Consider the following 14,704-nt stretch of genomic DNA (forward strand, 5'->3'; position numbering starts at 1 on the left):
TCTCTGGGACGGTGTTGGCTAGAATCTTGTCTTGTTCAGGGCTCATCGTTAAAACCAGTATTTGCTGGGCCGCCCCGGTGGCTCAGTCGGTTGAGCGACCGACTCTGGCTCGGGTCATGATCTCACGGTTCGTGGGTTCGAGCCCCGCGTCGGGCTCTGTGTTGACGGCTCGGAGCCCGCTTCGGATTCTGTGCCTCCCTCTCTCTCTGCCCCTCCCCCACTCATGCTCTGTCTCTCTCACTCTGTCAAAAATAAACGTTAAAAAAAATTTTTTAAGGCAGTATTTGCTGTGGATGTTGTTTTTTGTAAAGATGTTTTTTTTCAGATTAAAGAAATTCTCTTTTATTCCTCGTTTGTTAAGAGCTTTTATAATGTGAATAGTTGTTGGATTTTATAATATGCATCGTGTCATTATTAAGATAATCATTATTAGTGTAGTGAATTACATTTATAGATGTTCTGTATAGATGTGGCATTTCTCAATTTAAAATGACACTTATTTTGGCCTATTATCTTTTTTATAGACTGCTAGATTAGGCTTGCTAATAATTTATCTGAGATTTTTGTGGCCATATTCGTGACAGAGACTATAATTTTTCTTTCTTATGCTGTCTTTGTCTGTTTCCTTAACAAGGTTTTATACTGGCCTCATAGAAGGGGCTCAGCAGTGCTCTCTCTTTTTCTGTTCCCTTTGAAGTTTTCTTTAAAATTGAATGATCATTTAGTTGAAAGGTTAGTAATACTGTCTCTACCACGGTCCTTATGGGAAGATTTTAAAGTGTCGATTCATTTTAGTTTGTTATGATAGGGTAACTCTGTTTTCTATTTTTTTTTTGTCAATTTGGGAAAGTTACATTTTCCTAGAAATGTGTCCTTTTTTTTATCTTTCAAAATATTTACGTATTATTTTCAGAGAGCGAGCACACGGGCAGGTGAGGGGCAGAGAGAGGGAGAGAGAAAATCCGAAGCAGTCTCCACACTGTCAGCACAGAGCCCGACGCGCGGGGTTTGATCTCGTGACCCAGGGATCATGACCTAAACTGAAATCAAGAGTCCAACACTTAGCCAGCTGAGCTCCCCAGGCACCCCGAAAGGTGTCTGTTTTGCGTGGGTTTTTAAAACGGATTGGCCTGAAGTTGTTCATTACAGTTTCCTGTATTTTCGGTCTCTGCTGTACCTACAGTCTGGTCACCTTTCTTGTTCCTCTAATTTGCGCCTTTCTCTCTCCTTCTAAACCACTCCCAGACGTTTGTCTGTTTTATGGGTCTTTTTAAAGAACCCATTTTTTGTGTTGGTATATGAGAATGTATGTAACGACTGTTTTCCATTTCTTCTGTATATTTATTATCTCCTTCCGTTTTCCTGGCATCTATTCCAGTGTTGTTTTTTCTTCTTAGAGACACATCTAGCTCATTAGTTCACATGCTTACTATTGTTGAAGGTAAGTATCTAGGGCCGTGGGTTTTCCTCTGAGTACCGGAAGAGTACGAGTTTGCAACTGACTGTGTAGACTGTTTTCATGATCTTTCCATCCTAATTCTTCTTAAATGGTTGTTTTGATTTCTCCTTTGACCCATATTTAGGAAGTGTGACTTAAAAAATTAACTTTGTATCACAGAAAATGTTAGATCCATTCCAACGTGCAGAAAATACTAGAAGGATCCTGCTGTTCCCATCCGCCAGCGGAGGCAGTGCCCGGTCACGCCCAGCTGTGTGTTATCTGCGTCCTTACTCACCACCTCTACCCTCATGAGCATTTTGAATTGAATCCCACTCACCGTATCACCTCATCTGCAGCTACGCCAGTGTCTGTGTCTCTAAACGCTAAGAACTCTGTTTGAAACCTAAGGACGATGCCGTGTTCGTATTCAGACAAGATTAACAATGACCTAATTATATATTCACCCAGTGTTTATATTGTCTCTGGTGGTGGTTAATATATACATATTTAGTCTATCGTTTGCCTCGGGGTCCACTTGACATGTACACGGTGATCGGTATGTCTCATAAAGTCTCCCTCCCGCTCACCGATACGTTCTCCTCCCGGCCTGTTGTACTTGTTCGTTTCGACCCTTGAAGTTCATCTTTGAAGATGCTCAGTTGCGTGTCTTGTGGACTTTTCCTGTGTTTTAAATCCTGCTTGATTTCACCCATCTCCCGTCTTATCATTTAAGATGGACCGCTGTCGTCTGTGTTTCCTGTAAATTAGCACTTAGATCGAGGGGTTTGGTCAGATTTAAGTGTGATTCTTTCTGGCAAGACTTTATAGTTGTGGTGTGCACCTGCATCGGGAGGTGCCCAGCTCTGCAAGTGTGTGTGTGTGTGTGTGTGTGTGTGTGTGTGTGTGTGTGTGGTTAACAGCCATATTTCTTTTTTCTCCTTAAAATTCTTTTTGATCGATCTCGGACCCCCACTGCTTTGGAAGTTAAGTGGGAAACATTACTGTTACGAAGGCAGAATGTCTGAAGTCGGTATTTTCTGCCCCAAGCGTCTAGAACACTGGTAACTCTTGACACGCCTGCATAGCTGCCTCTTGCCCAGTGTTTTCGTGGCCTTTTAGTTTAGGTGGTCTTGTTCCTACTTTGTGTAGACAGTGTTTGTTTGGACTCCCCTTCTTCACATTCGTGTACGTTTCTCTGCTCACCTTCTCCCCTACCGAAGGCTTGATGGCGAGTTCCTAAACTCTCATTTTTCTTCTGACACGTGTCCGTGTGCATTCTGTGCTCGTTCTTGAAAGACAGTTCCCAGAGCACAGAATTCCACCTTGGCCATTGCCTTCTCTCGGCACTCAGGGACCCATCACCCTGGCCGTTATCCCATTTCCCCTGTAGAACAACCACGCTTTGATTTCAAGGTCTTTTTTTTTTTTTTTTTTTTTTTTTTTTTCCAACGTTTTTTATTTATTTTTGGGACAGAGAGAGACAGAGCATGAACGGGGGAGGGGCAGAAAGAGAGGGAGACACAGAATCGGAAACAGGCTCCAGGCTCTGAGCCATCAGCCCAGAGCCCGACGCGGGGCTCAAACTCACGGACCGCAAGATCGTGACCTGGCTGAAGTCGGACGCCCAACCGACTGCGCCACCCAGGCGCCCCTGAGTTTTTTACATCTGAATCTTTACATGTTAAATCTTGACCTCCACACCTCATCTCCCCCTTACACACACACACCCACACACACCCACAACACGGTGTTAAATAGAATAATTTTAATCCAGTTGAGACCACTTTGGGGGAAAGCGGCATTACATATAAATCAGTATTTTGTGTTTTTGTTTTTTGTTTTTTGCTTTTTTTTATAAATCAGTTTTTTGAATGCAACGGGACTACGCGTGTTCAGTGCTTTAGAATGATTTCGTTAACAGGTTCCGCATTCTGACGTTTCACAGCGAGATGGCAGGTTGAACACAGGTGTCCAGTCTTTCTCCCGAAATTCACAAAAACCCCCAGAAAAGGCCCAGGTCACAAGCAGAGTTCGCCTGGACGCGACGCGCGGGCGACACGCGGGTGTGGTCTCTAAACACTGCTTCCCACCAGAGGGACCCAGTCCTCCTTGGAGCGGCACCTGATTCCACACAGAGGTCGAAAGTGTGTGAGAGTTTCCCGGCACACCCGGTCACGGCGGAACGGAGGGCTGCAGCGGGCGTCCGGGCGGCTTCCGGGCCAAACTGAAGGGCCCTCGCTGTTCAGGGAGGGGAGCTGCCGTGCACTCTGTTGACCTGGTCTTGAGAAACAAAACCCCTCCTCGTCGCTCACATACGGAGGACGCTGGGCACCAACTCGTTGTTTTCAGAAATTGGCAAATAAAGGAAGAGAATCGGGCGCTTGCCCTGCCTTCCTTCCAGAAACTGTTTGTCAGGGTGGGAAGATGGTTGGGTCGGGGTCCCTCCTCGGTACTGAAATAAGGTAGCGAATCCCTGGACAGGTGCACCTTACCACCTGACCAGCTCACCTCAGCAGCCATCTGGGCAGAAGGGCCACGGACGCGCAGGAGCTCAAGGAACCTCTGTGGGGAGGTGGTCTTGCTGGGAAATCGGGCACCACGTTCACCCGCAGCCCAGGCGCCGTCCACGACGTCCAGAGCAGAGCATACTCCGCGGGACAGATGGGCAGTGTCTGTAGCCCATAAGTTGGAGGGGGTGCCGGGGTAGGGGGGAAGGGGAAGCCTTTAGAGCAAAAGGATTGAAGGCACGTATCAGTCAATAGAATGTAAGGACCTTATGTGGGTCTTAGTTTGAATACAGTTTAAAAGGCACGTATGGAACACTCCTCAAAATGGGAATGCTTTGAGGCCAACTGATAATATCATGGAAGAGTTGTTCATTTATTTGGGTATATTAATGGGATGTGATTGTGGTTTCAAATTTTTTTTTTAATGTTCTTTTATTTTTGAGAGACAGAGCACGAGCAGGGGAGGGGCAGAGAGAGAATCCGAAGCAGGCTCCAGGCTCCGAGCTGTCGGCACAGAGCCCGACGCGGGGCTTGAACTCACGAACCGTGAGATCGTGACCCGAGCTGAAGTCGGACGCTCAACCGACTGAGCCACCCAGGCGCCCCTGATTGTGTTTTTTAAAAGAGTTCATTCAGGGATACTTTCCGAACTACTATAGAAAAAAACGCCTTGACAGCCGGTGTCCCCCAGTGTAATCCAGAACGGAAGGAGGTGGGGGTCACGCAGAAGACACGAGGTTCGCCATTAGTTGGCAGTTGTTGGAACTGAGGGACGGACCCCTGGGACTTGATTCAACTGTCCTCTCTGCCTCTGTGTGCTTCTGAGAATTTCCACAAAAAATTTTTAAAAACGTATTGCAGAGAAAGGTCATAGGCCCCGGGCACAGGCGAGTGGAAGAGGGAGCATCAGCAGCGGCCCGGGATGGGGGTCAGAAGGCAGGTGCGTCAGTCAAGGCCCGTCTGCCAGACCCTCGCCACTCCCCCACCCCCACAGACGCGCCGCACACGCCCCTCCTGGGGCAGCGGCCCCCATCTGCGACGGGGCTGGGAAGGGCGGCCAGTCAGACACCCTAGACTCCCGGACGTGCTCCCCACTGTGCTCCGGAGTGAGCCCCCCCAGGGGTGGCCCGCTGGAGGATGTTTCCTCCGGGAGAACGTAATCCAGAGGCCCTGGCCGGGGGACACCAGCAGGTGGAGGGCGTGGGCACCGTAACAAGAGCAGGGGCATAGCTGCGTTCCCGATGAGCGGCGAGCACGGAGACCCTCACTCAGTACCACGTCAAGGTGGGAAGGCTCCTCCCCAGGAAGTAAGGCCACCCCACGCGGACAGCTTCTGGGTGAGAGCCCCACTCTGCCGGCAGCCTGCGTGGGAGTCCCTGCCAACACCCGTACTCGGTGGGAGTACAGATGTGGGAGGACCGAGACTGTGCAGGGTTATCGGTGCCGTCCTCCCAGACCAGAGCAGGTACCTCGTCCACCACGTGAGAGCACGATGCTCTTAAGGGGCCGTCGTTCTCTGAACGTGGCCAGTGAGTCTTCAGTTAAAAACGTCATAGCTGAAATGGTGTGAAACCCGATGAAGAGGTGAGAATACGTGTGTAAGGAAGCCTCATAAAATTGAGCACAAGCAAGAAAGAGAGAAAAGCAGAGGATCCTTCGAGATCTACCAAACATAAGAAGTTTCAGAAGCAGAGAGTGCAAAAAGGAAAGCCCCAAGAAGATAACTCAAGGCTGTCCCCGGGGGAGGACAGAGGCTGCCTCGCTGACCGGGCCAGCTGAGTGCCCCTCCCTGGCCGGAGGAGAACCAAGCCCTGTCACCGTGAAATTGCAGAACCCTGGGGACCAGGACAAGACCTGACAAACTTCCAGGGAGAAAAATCTCGTCCCGTCAGAGGATCCGGAATCCGGATGGCTTCAGTTTTTAGTAACCGTGTTGGGAACAGGAGGGCCAGACAGTGGTGCTCCTAGGATCCTGAAGGAAGTGAGCTTCTGGCTGGAGTTCTGGAGGTAGCAGTGCATGGAGGGGAGATGGCTACGAGCAGAACCTCCCTCCCCAGGCCTTCTCTCGAAGGCATCCTGGGAGCCTGAGATCCTGCAGGATGAGAGGAGGGGACAGAGACGGAGGAGGGCGTCCCCTGGAGGAGGAGGAGGAGGAGGCCGGCCCCCTGATGGCAGCTGCTCAGGGGAGCCTGGGCCACCTGGCCGGGCGGGAACTCTCCGGCTTCTGGGCAGGTACCTGTGCCTGGGGGACCTGAGCCCGGAAGCCTGCCCCTGACTCTTCCCTGTCGCTGACCTGTCTGGGCCAGGCCCTCCTGCTCCCCTCCCTGCCCCGCCCCCTCGCTCCTCTGCGAGGGGCCTTCCTGGTGCCTCGTGGCCGAGGGTGGAGGCTGGCCACCGAGGACGCAGGAGCAGGGACTCTGCATCCGCCCCACCAGATGCCGCAGTGGGGTGGCCTCTGGCCTCCTGGGGGTCGCTCGTGACCTCGTCCCAGACAGACCTCTTTCTGCCAGCGGTCCCGGAAGCCGAAGGCAGACTGGACTCCAGCCTCTTCCCTCTTCCTGGGAGTCTCCGTCACCCTCTTGGGCTCACTGCTGTCGGCCAAAGAATGGGTGTTTGGGGACACGCGCGTGGATGGCATCACCATAAAGAAAAGCAGGGGATGCGTGACCGAGCCAGAATGTTGTGGGGGGTGGGGGGGCGGGCACACGATTTGGGGCGATTCTCTGATTCTTCGTTCACTCGTGCTCTGCCCTGACTACGCGTCCTTCAGCACGCGCGAGCTGTTTCACGGTGAAGATGAAAACACTCTACATAAGTTACACATTTCCAACAGTCCCCCACCCTCCTCCTCCCTCCCCCCGTCACACACAGACAAAATGTCAGAGTAAGAGGAAATCATAGTTACATGCTTGAAATATCTATTATTTTTCCCTGCGTCTGAATGAGTCATTCTTTACTTGAACAGATCCTAAACTTTGGCCATGTTTTCTAGAGAATAGTGCTCGTCTTTATTTCGCATCTGTATGACGGCGTTTAGCGGAGAGGATCTAACCCACGTAATGGAAAACTACAGTGTCCTTTTTGACGATCGTTTATTTTAAAAAATAGAGACTGGCAGATTTTTTTTCGCTTTCCGATGGCGAACTTGTAATTCAGACAGCACAGCCTTGCCGTTTCTTATCGAAACGCTGAATATGGTCTTTGTGCTTCTACTAACGTCATGAGTCCGACTGTATTACTATGTTTCTCAAGGCACAACCTATAAAAGCAATTTTCTACTCCACATAAAATATTCATGAGAATACAGGCTTTTTTGTTTGGATGCCGCATTCTTTAAGTAGAGAAGGTTGTATTGTTTTCTTCGGGGAGCTTTGGGTCAAAAGCTCTGGCAGCTTCTGTGGAGAATGCCTGGCCTGTCAAATGGTTTTTGATACAGAAATAGTACGAGTCGCATATGATACACCCGCCAGCAGCTGGAAAGAAGGGGGGACTGTGGCCGTGATCCCCCCCCGCACCCCGGCTGCACCAGGCCCGGGACAGCGGGGCTCCGGCCATGTCGCCCACCCGCCGGGCCGCCTGACTGGCCGTGCAGGAGGGATAAGGAGGTGGCATTTCTCTGCAGGCCTCGCCAGGGTCTCCTTGTCCCGCGTCCGTTCCCACCCCGGCTCTCGTGTCTCCCTGCAGACGCGGTGTTGTTTCCACCGGCAGAAGCCACTGACGGTGCCGCTGACGTGGGTGATGAGTAGCTCTTCCTTCTGTGTGCCCTGCTCTTAGCCTTCTTTAGCAGAAGAACGGAGTTTTGTGTGAGTTTTGTGTGGTAAACCGAGCAGTAGGCCCTCCCTGGCTAAGAAGCGGTCAATGCAAAAGGAACGTTGCAGTGAGAACAGCACGCCGTCCCGCGGACACCCGCACGTGTCCCGGCTCTCACCCTCCGCGCCCCGCTCACGGGCCCCCTCCGCCGTGTGCGGGCCCCTCGCCCCCCGGGGCATCCTCTGACCTCGGCCTTTCGTGTCTGGGGAAGGACTAGCGGGGGCTGCCGGGCAGTGATCCCTTGGAAGATTCCCTATGCTTCCAGCCTCAGAAGGATCTGGGAAAGGTTTGAGGAAACGAAATGAGCTCCGGCTTGCGTGTGGCAGATGTGCACAGCCCGCCTCGGCCCGCTGCTGAGAAGGAACCGTCCAAACAGCCTGGTCCTGCCCCGTGCCCCCACCTGAGCGCTGCTTCCCCTGCAGTGCCCCCCCACCCCGTGCTTCCCCGTGGCAGGCACCCCACTGCCCGCCCTTCTGCGTCTGAGGCCCGGCCTCCCCCGCACTGTCACCCGCTCTGGCCCCGCACGGACGCTCCAGGATCTGCGCATGAAGACCCTGCCCTCTGAGTGGGGGTTGAGTTTTCCCTCAACCTGCGTCCCCATGCCCCTCCACTTACACCCTGACCTCCGGCCTTTGTTCACTCTGTGCCCCCGTGTGGACGAACCACCCTCCCCAGCCCTGTTACAGGCTGGCCTGGGGGTGTCCCCACGCCCAGCACAGAGCAACAGGGCCCCACACAGCTCCCCAGTAAACGAACGTGTTCGTAGAAAAGTTCAGCCCGCCGTGTTTTGGAAGTTACTAAAAAGCTGCTCTGTGGTCAGCACCTAAAGGGATTGACCGCTAGACATTTCTGATGCTCCCCTGAGCCCCTACGTGAAAAATTGGAGTAAGGAGGGGATCTGCTAAATGAACAGCAGCCGGGTCTTCTGCCCGCTGGCTCAGGGCCGGGCTCGGTGCCACGGAAGATCTCGGGTCCCCAGGCAAGATGGGACCCCTCGCACATCTTCTAGCGGGGGGCGCACGAAGCGGGGCAGCTGACACCGCGCAGGGCAGCGTGCTGATGTCACACGCTCTCTGTGGCTGTTTACTTAAACCAAAACACTGTCGCTTCGCCAGGCAACCCGGCGCCGCTCTCACCTGGAAAGGGAGTCGAACCTTCTCACCGCGAGGCTTACGGGCTCAGTGCGTCGGTGCCAGCGTGGGCATGTGTGACCCTGCAAGACACAGTCAGGTTTATCCTTAGAAAGCAAAGGCTGACTAACCCGGGGAGGCCTGCCCCGTGCTCACCTGTGTCTGCAGCGCAAGAGGCACATGAGCGGGTCCGCGGACAACAGCCTTCTCGCTGCACCCGTGGCCACACAAGGGTGAAACCGGGTAGCCATCCGCAGTAACGGTGCTTCCGGGAGGCGTCCCGCACGGTCACCCTCGGGAGCGAGGGATCACACACTCCCTCGAGAGAGAAGAGTGGGCGTCGAGCCCTGTAAGGAGCCCAGTGACGCCCTCTTTCCTCCACGTTTGCTCACGGAGCTGTCCTCCCTGCCCTCGTGTGTGTTCCTTAAAAGAGAGTCTGAAGCAAATGGAGGAAGATATTGAGGTTTTCTACAACTGCTATTTATATGATTTTCCCATTTTTTCTATATTTCATAATAAAAATGATCAAGAAAGGCAACTGATAAAATCCAGCCTTTCCCAGCTCCGCGCGGTAGGAATGGGTAGGATAACGCTGCTCCCTGGTCCTTCCTGTTCATGAAAAACAATTTATTTGTGTAGATTTTGCATGTAAACAGCAAATAAACCCTCTTAATATATCAAAGCTTGATACGCCATTAGAAATAATTGGTTGCATACATTTTCACAGCTGGAGGGTGCAATCTCACTGATTGGGGGAAACGGAAGATAAACAGTCCACTGGCATTTTATCCTGGCCTTGTCGGGGCCCAAAGGATAGGACAATGGAATACTTTCTAAGAGGGTCGAATACGGAGTATTTTCCCACCACCCTCTGGGCGGCTCTGTCTCTTCCCTCTGTTCCCTGGGGTCCAGGGTGAGGCACTCCTCAAGGTAAAGCTGGTCCAGGCCCTGGGGCCCCTGTCAGCCCTGCCCCATGGGCCTCGGAGAGCTCCGGGCCCTGGAGCCTGAATGGCTCCGGGTCCTGGGGGTGGAGGAGACCGAGATTTTGTGTAGGAGCCGGACACCCCGTCCTGGGCAGCATCCAGGACTCCGCCTATGTGAGCCGCGCCCTGCAGGCTACACGGCCACGTGTTTGTCCAGGACACTGGGGCTCAGGCCAGGTGACTACAACGAGGGCTTCTGCCAGAGCTGGGCCTCTCCCTCAGCAGTGTTTCCTAGCCTTGCCTCATCAGAACGGCAGGGCTGTGCCCGTGCAGTGACCACAGAAATGCTCCGTCCTGAGGGGCGGTTCCACGAAAGCACCAGTTTACCGGGAGCTCTGGGCTTGTGTGGTTGCGGGGTACCGACTCCCCAAGGAACCAGATGATGGCTGGAATCGGAGGGCCCTGTGGTCTGGGCATCAGGTCCCAGGGCACGTGGGCGGGCCAGTCAGGAGGCCCTGGAACAAGGTCAGGTGCATAACGTGGCCCCACCGGCAGAGGATCCGGCCAGAGGTGACCCTGATGGTAAGGAACTGGGGTGGCCTGCCTCCGTTGAATTTGAATTCACACCTGAGTACTGAGCTCCCTGGAGCGGGAGGCCCCAGTCTCCTGCCCCTGGGCCCTGGGTTTGGTGTGTCACTTGAAGAAAGGGGCCCAGAGCGGGTTGAGGGGAGCTCTCTGGAAGGGGTGGGGAGCTCCTGGGCCTGTGAGCTGCAGGAGCACGGGGCGGGGGGGGGGGGGGCAGCTGCCCCTGCAGGGGACTGTTCCCCTGCCTGGCCGAGAAGCAACACTCACGGCCAGTGCTTTTCAGCCTCGAACCTGCCGTAGGAGGAGTCCCCCCGTGGGGTTATGGGGTGATGGCCAGAATTTAAAACTTTGTGCACGCTTCTCCTGTCTGCAATTTGGTATTGATCTGTAAGCATCAAGACTGATTTCGCTTCTGTTTCTAATCGGAATCACTTGAGCTTGTTTTCGGCAGTACATTAGTAGGAGGAAGAAAATCCATTCCTTGGTGGAGCGCAGCGGCCCGGGACCCTGATGCACGTGCCGGGCGGGCACTCACTCGCTGGCCGCGGTCGGGAAACACGTTTTCCGGGAGGGCGCGCGCCTCTCCACGGAAACGCGGGGCTGTCGCGGCCGTCGGGACCCCGTCAGCGGCGCACGCTCTTCTGCGCTTCGCGCACACAGGCCCTCAGTGGCTCCGCGAGGAGGAAGGACAAAAGCGCAGGCCGGCTGGCCTCTCCGCGCACTCGCGTTTAGCTCTCTTTACAGCCAGCTTCTTTCTCTTCCTCGGGGGACTTTCAGGGACGACGTCAGGGCGGCCGCTGGGTCCCCCCCGGGGGCCTCTCCTTGCGGAGCGCGGGGCGGGGCGTGCGTCTGGCGGGCGCCTGTCGCGGCCTGCCCTCCCACTCGCTCTCGCCGTCCGCCGGAACGCCCCAAAGGCCTCCCGAGCCCCGCATTTTGAGCCGGTCAGGCAAGAGGGGGGCGGGGCAGCGTGCTTCAGCCCAGGGGCGCCCCTGGGCATCGGGCAGGGGGCGGGGAGGGGCCCGGGGACGCCGTGCCGCGGCAGTGACCGGCGCCTCTGTGCTGTGCTCTCTCCCGCAGTGGATGTGGCCTCCGCGCTGCCTTTGCAGGTCGCGCCCCCGGCGGTGCCCATGGACCTCCGCCTGGACCACCAGTTCGCGCTGCCCGTGGCGGAGCCCACCCTCCGGGAGCAGCAGCTGCAGCAGGAGCTGCTGGCCCTCAAGCAGAAGCAGCAGCTCCAGAGGCAGATCCTCATTGCCGAGTTCCAGAGGCAGCACGAGCAGCTCTCCCGGCAGCACGAGGCCCAGCTGCACGAGCACATCAAGGTAAGTGGGGCGGCGGGGCGCGTGCGCACCTGCGGGGGCCTCCCCCGCGCCGGGTCCCTCGGGAGGGGGGCGGCGGGGCGCGTGCGCACCAGCCGGACGCCGCGATGACGCACGGGACGCGCCTTACTGTGCTGACCCCAACCTGCCGGAGGCCCGCCGGTCGGGCTAATTGTGGTGCGTGCCGCGCGTTGTGGGGAAGTCACCGAGGCACAGGGCAGGAGCGGGCTTAAGGGACGCGCTTGACATTTCATTTCGTCCCAAAAGATAACACGTCCCCAAGTAGAAAAATTACCAGGGAGAAGAAACGCCAGAATCTTGATGGACGCGTGACCACCTCTGGGTGGTGCGTTTATAAATCCTTTGCGTTGCCTTCTTGGGACTGTCTTTTCTCAGTTGTCCCCATTGATCCTTTAGAATTGGAAAAATACGGCACTATTTTCTTTTCATTTGAATTTAATAAGGGAAAAACTAACAGATTTATTTCCTTACTTATTTACTGTAGTTAGTCTCTGTAAATATTCATCCTGAGCCGAGGGTTAAAATTAAATACATTGGAAAGAACCACGTGTTAGTAACCAGTAGCAAAGCTGTGCTACATCGTGGACAGATCACTTGTGACAGCTGTGACCATAATAGGCTCCACTGTATTTAGCACCCCGGAGAGAAGCACCGTGCGGGAGATACAAACAGGGCAGATTAAAAGCGAAAGAGAATCTTACCTTTCCCGGTAGCCAGCCTGAAACGAAACGGAAACCCCCAGGTTGTATAGTTCATCTGTTCTGTGTGGCAAAACACCCTAACCTCGGCGATTTAAAGCAGCAAATGTGCCTTAGCTCATGGTTTCCGTGGTCAGGAATGAGGGGCAGCCCAGCTGGGGGTTGTGACTTGGGGTCCCTCATAAGGCCAGGGCCGTGAGACCCTCTTCCGGGCTCACTCACGTGGGTGTGGACGGGAGGCTCAGGCCTCGTCACCAGCAGAGCCTCCCACAGTGAGCACCCCGAGAGACCAGAACGCCAGGTCCGAGGTGCAAGCCCCAGTGTCTCCTGCGGCCGTCTGGGAAGTGACGCAGCCCCTGTCCTGCCTTATTCCACTGGTCGCGTGTAGCCCTGGTGCATCCTGGGAGGGGCCCAGACAAGGGGTGAGTAGCAGGAGGCAGGGATCCGGGAGTACCGTTGGGAGCCTGGCTACCGGCAGGGGAATGTGAGTGTGTCTTAAATAACCTCCCGTTTCCAAACTGTTCTTTCAACGTGTAATGTGTTAAAGGTTTTGTTTATACCACATCTCGGGACACCATCGTGGACGCTACGCACGGAGCGCGTCTCCGTGTGGACCGGCTGCATTTCCAGCGCTCCGGGGCCACGCGTGGTCCGTGGCTACTATGCGGGACAGCACAGCTGTGGGGAACTGAGAGCCCTCACCCTGTGCTACCGGATGCCCCCGAGACACCCTTTCCGTGGAGACCCGCACGGCCCGTGGGCGTTAGTGCTCAGCCCCAGGCTTGGCTTTGTCAGGCGCCAGCCGTCCCCTGGGCAGTGTGTGCCACAGGGGCCACGCGGAATCGTTGGCGGGTCTGTCTCCTCCTGCTTCCAGCCAGTAGTTTCTTCCGTCGCAGGGTCTCAGCCACCCCCCCCCCCCCCCCACCGTACCCGTAGAATACAGTTCGAAGTATCCATTGAATGGCCGCTGTCGACGGGGTGGGGGAGACGTGACTGTACCGGGGCCCGTGGCCTCGCTCTCTGTGTACCCGTGCCGACGGGACCACGGGGCGAGGCCGCCCAGCGGTGTCATGTGGCTCGGCGGGCCGCATCACAGATGCGTGAGCACCGCCGGAGGCGCGTCGTGAAGGCTGTGTCCTCAGGCCTCGTGGGGCCGGGCCGGGCCGCGAAGCTGCGTGGCAGGCCCAGGGTCTTGGGAGCTGTGACGCGGCTTCGCTTCTGGGAGTTTGGGTTTGCTGTCGCCGCGCCTGCCGCTCTCGCCCTGAGGCGGCCGGCCCCCCGGGGTCAGCGCTGGATCAGCCAAGGCCGGACGGTTCCCTGAGCTGTAGGAGTCCCGGCCCCGTCGTCTGGACTGTAGCATTCTAGGCGGCCTGGGGGTCCCGCGGAGTGGAGGGGTCGCTGCGCTCTGTGCCCTCGGCCACCTGCAGCCGTCGTGATGGCCGCTTCTGACAGGTGTCCTCGGGTGTGCGGTTCGGGGGCCCACGGAGCAGGCGCCCCGCCCCTGGCCGACCCCACGCGTGCGCCTGCTGGTGGCCGCTGTTCTGCGTGGTGGGTGGGCGAGCGGCGGGGTCTGGGTGCGGCGACGTGCCCCTGGGGTCCAGGTCTGTGAGGGCGGCCTCGGGAAGCGGTCGCTTGCCAGCGGGAAGTCACGAGTTGCCGCTCTTCCCGGTGACCGCCTGCGGCCCGTAGGGTGGTCTTCCGCGGCGTGGCGGGAAATGTGAAGAGCCCCTCAGCGGGCCGTTTTGTCTTGTCCGTGAGGCTAGAGCCTCCCCTTTCTGGGAGTCCCAAAGGCAGACTCTTGGCTGTCCTGCGTCCGGCACGCGCCTCCAGCCCCGCCAAGCCCAGGTCCCCCCGCTCTGTGGCGGCCTGGGCTCGGCCACCTGCGTTGTCACCCCGTCTTGGCATCTGGCGGGTCACTAGTCTGCCTTCCCCCGTCCTTCCAGGCGGGTCCCCTTGTACCCGGAGGCCGGCGGGCCCGGTCTTCGCCCCTCGCCTTTCAAGGCCAGAGCGCCGTGTGCCCCGGAAGGTCCTCTGTCCCCTGGTGACGCGGTTTGCGGCCCCGACCTGCTGTCTTGCAGGCCGCGCCCGGCGCCTGGCTGGGGAAGGAGCTCGGGAGCCACGTCCACCCTGCCCCTCCCCCCCCGGGGCCCTGTGTACACGTGACGGGGGTCTGCGCTGCCCGCGGACCCGCGGGGGTGGCCTTCTGTGCCCGTGACGCCAAGGAAGACCACGTGTCAGCTGAATTTGTAGCTGTGGCCGGAAGATGAGAA

General features: G+C 56.4%; 1 protein-coding gene across 7 annotated transcripts in view; it reads left to right on the top strand.

Annotated features, from left to right (window-relative positions):
- The window catches only part of HDAC4 (histone deacetylase 4), a 288,401-nt gene that overhangs the window by 166,713 nt on the left and 106,984 nt on the right, over positions 1-14,704 (top strand). For 6 of the 7 annotated variants that reach the window (XM_058699324.1, XM_058699317.1, XM_058699332.1 and 3 more), the window contains one exon: positions 11,474-11,718. The exons of the other annotated variant lie outside the window; for it this stretch is intronic. In XM_058699324.1, coding sequence (XP_058555307.1) covers positions 11,474-11,718 — 245 coding nt within the window. The remainder of the gene's footprint in view (positions 1-11,473; positions 11,719-14,704) is intronic. 7 annotated transcript variants of the gene reach the window in all.

The sequence above is a fragment of the Neofelis nebulosa genome, chromosome 2 (assembly GCF_028018385.1).
Source record: "Neofelis nebulosa isolate mNeoNeb1 chromosome 2, mNeoNeb1.pri, whole genome shotgun sequence".
Classification (NCBI taxonomy): domain Eukaryota; kingdom Metazoa; phylum Chordata; class Mammalia; order Carnivora; family Felidae; genus Neofelis; species Neofelis nebulosa.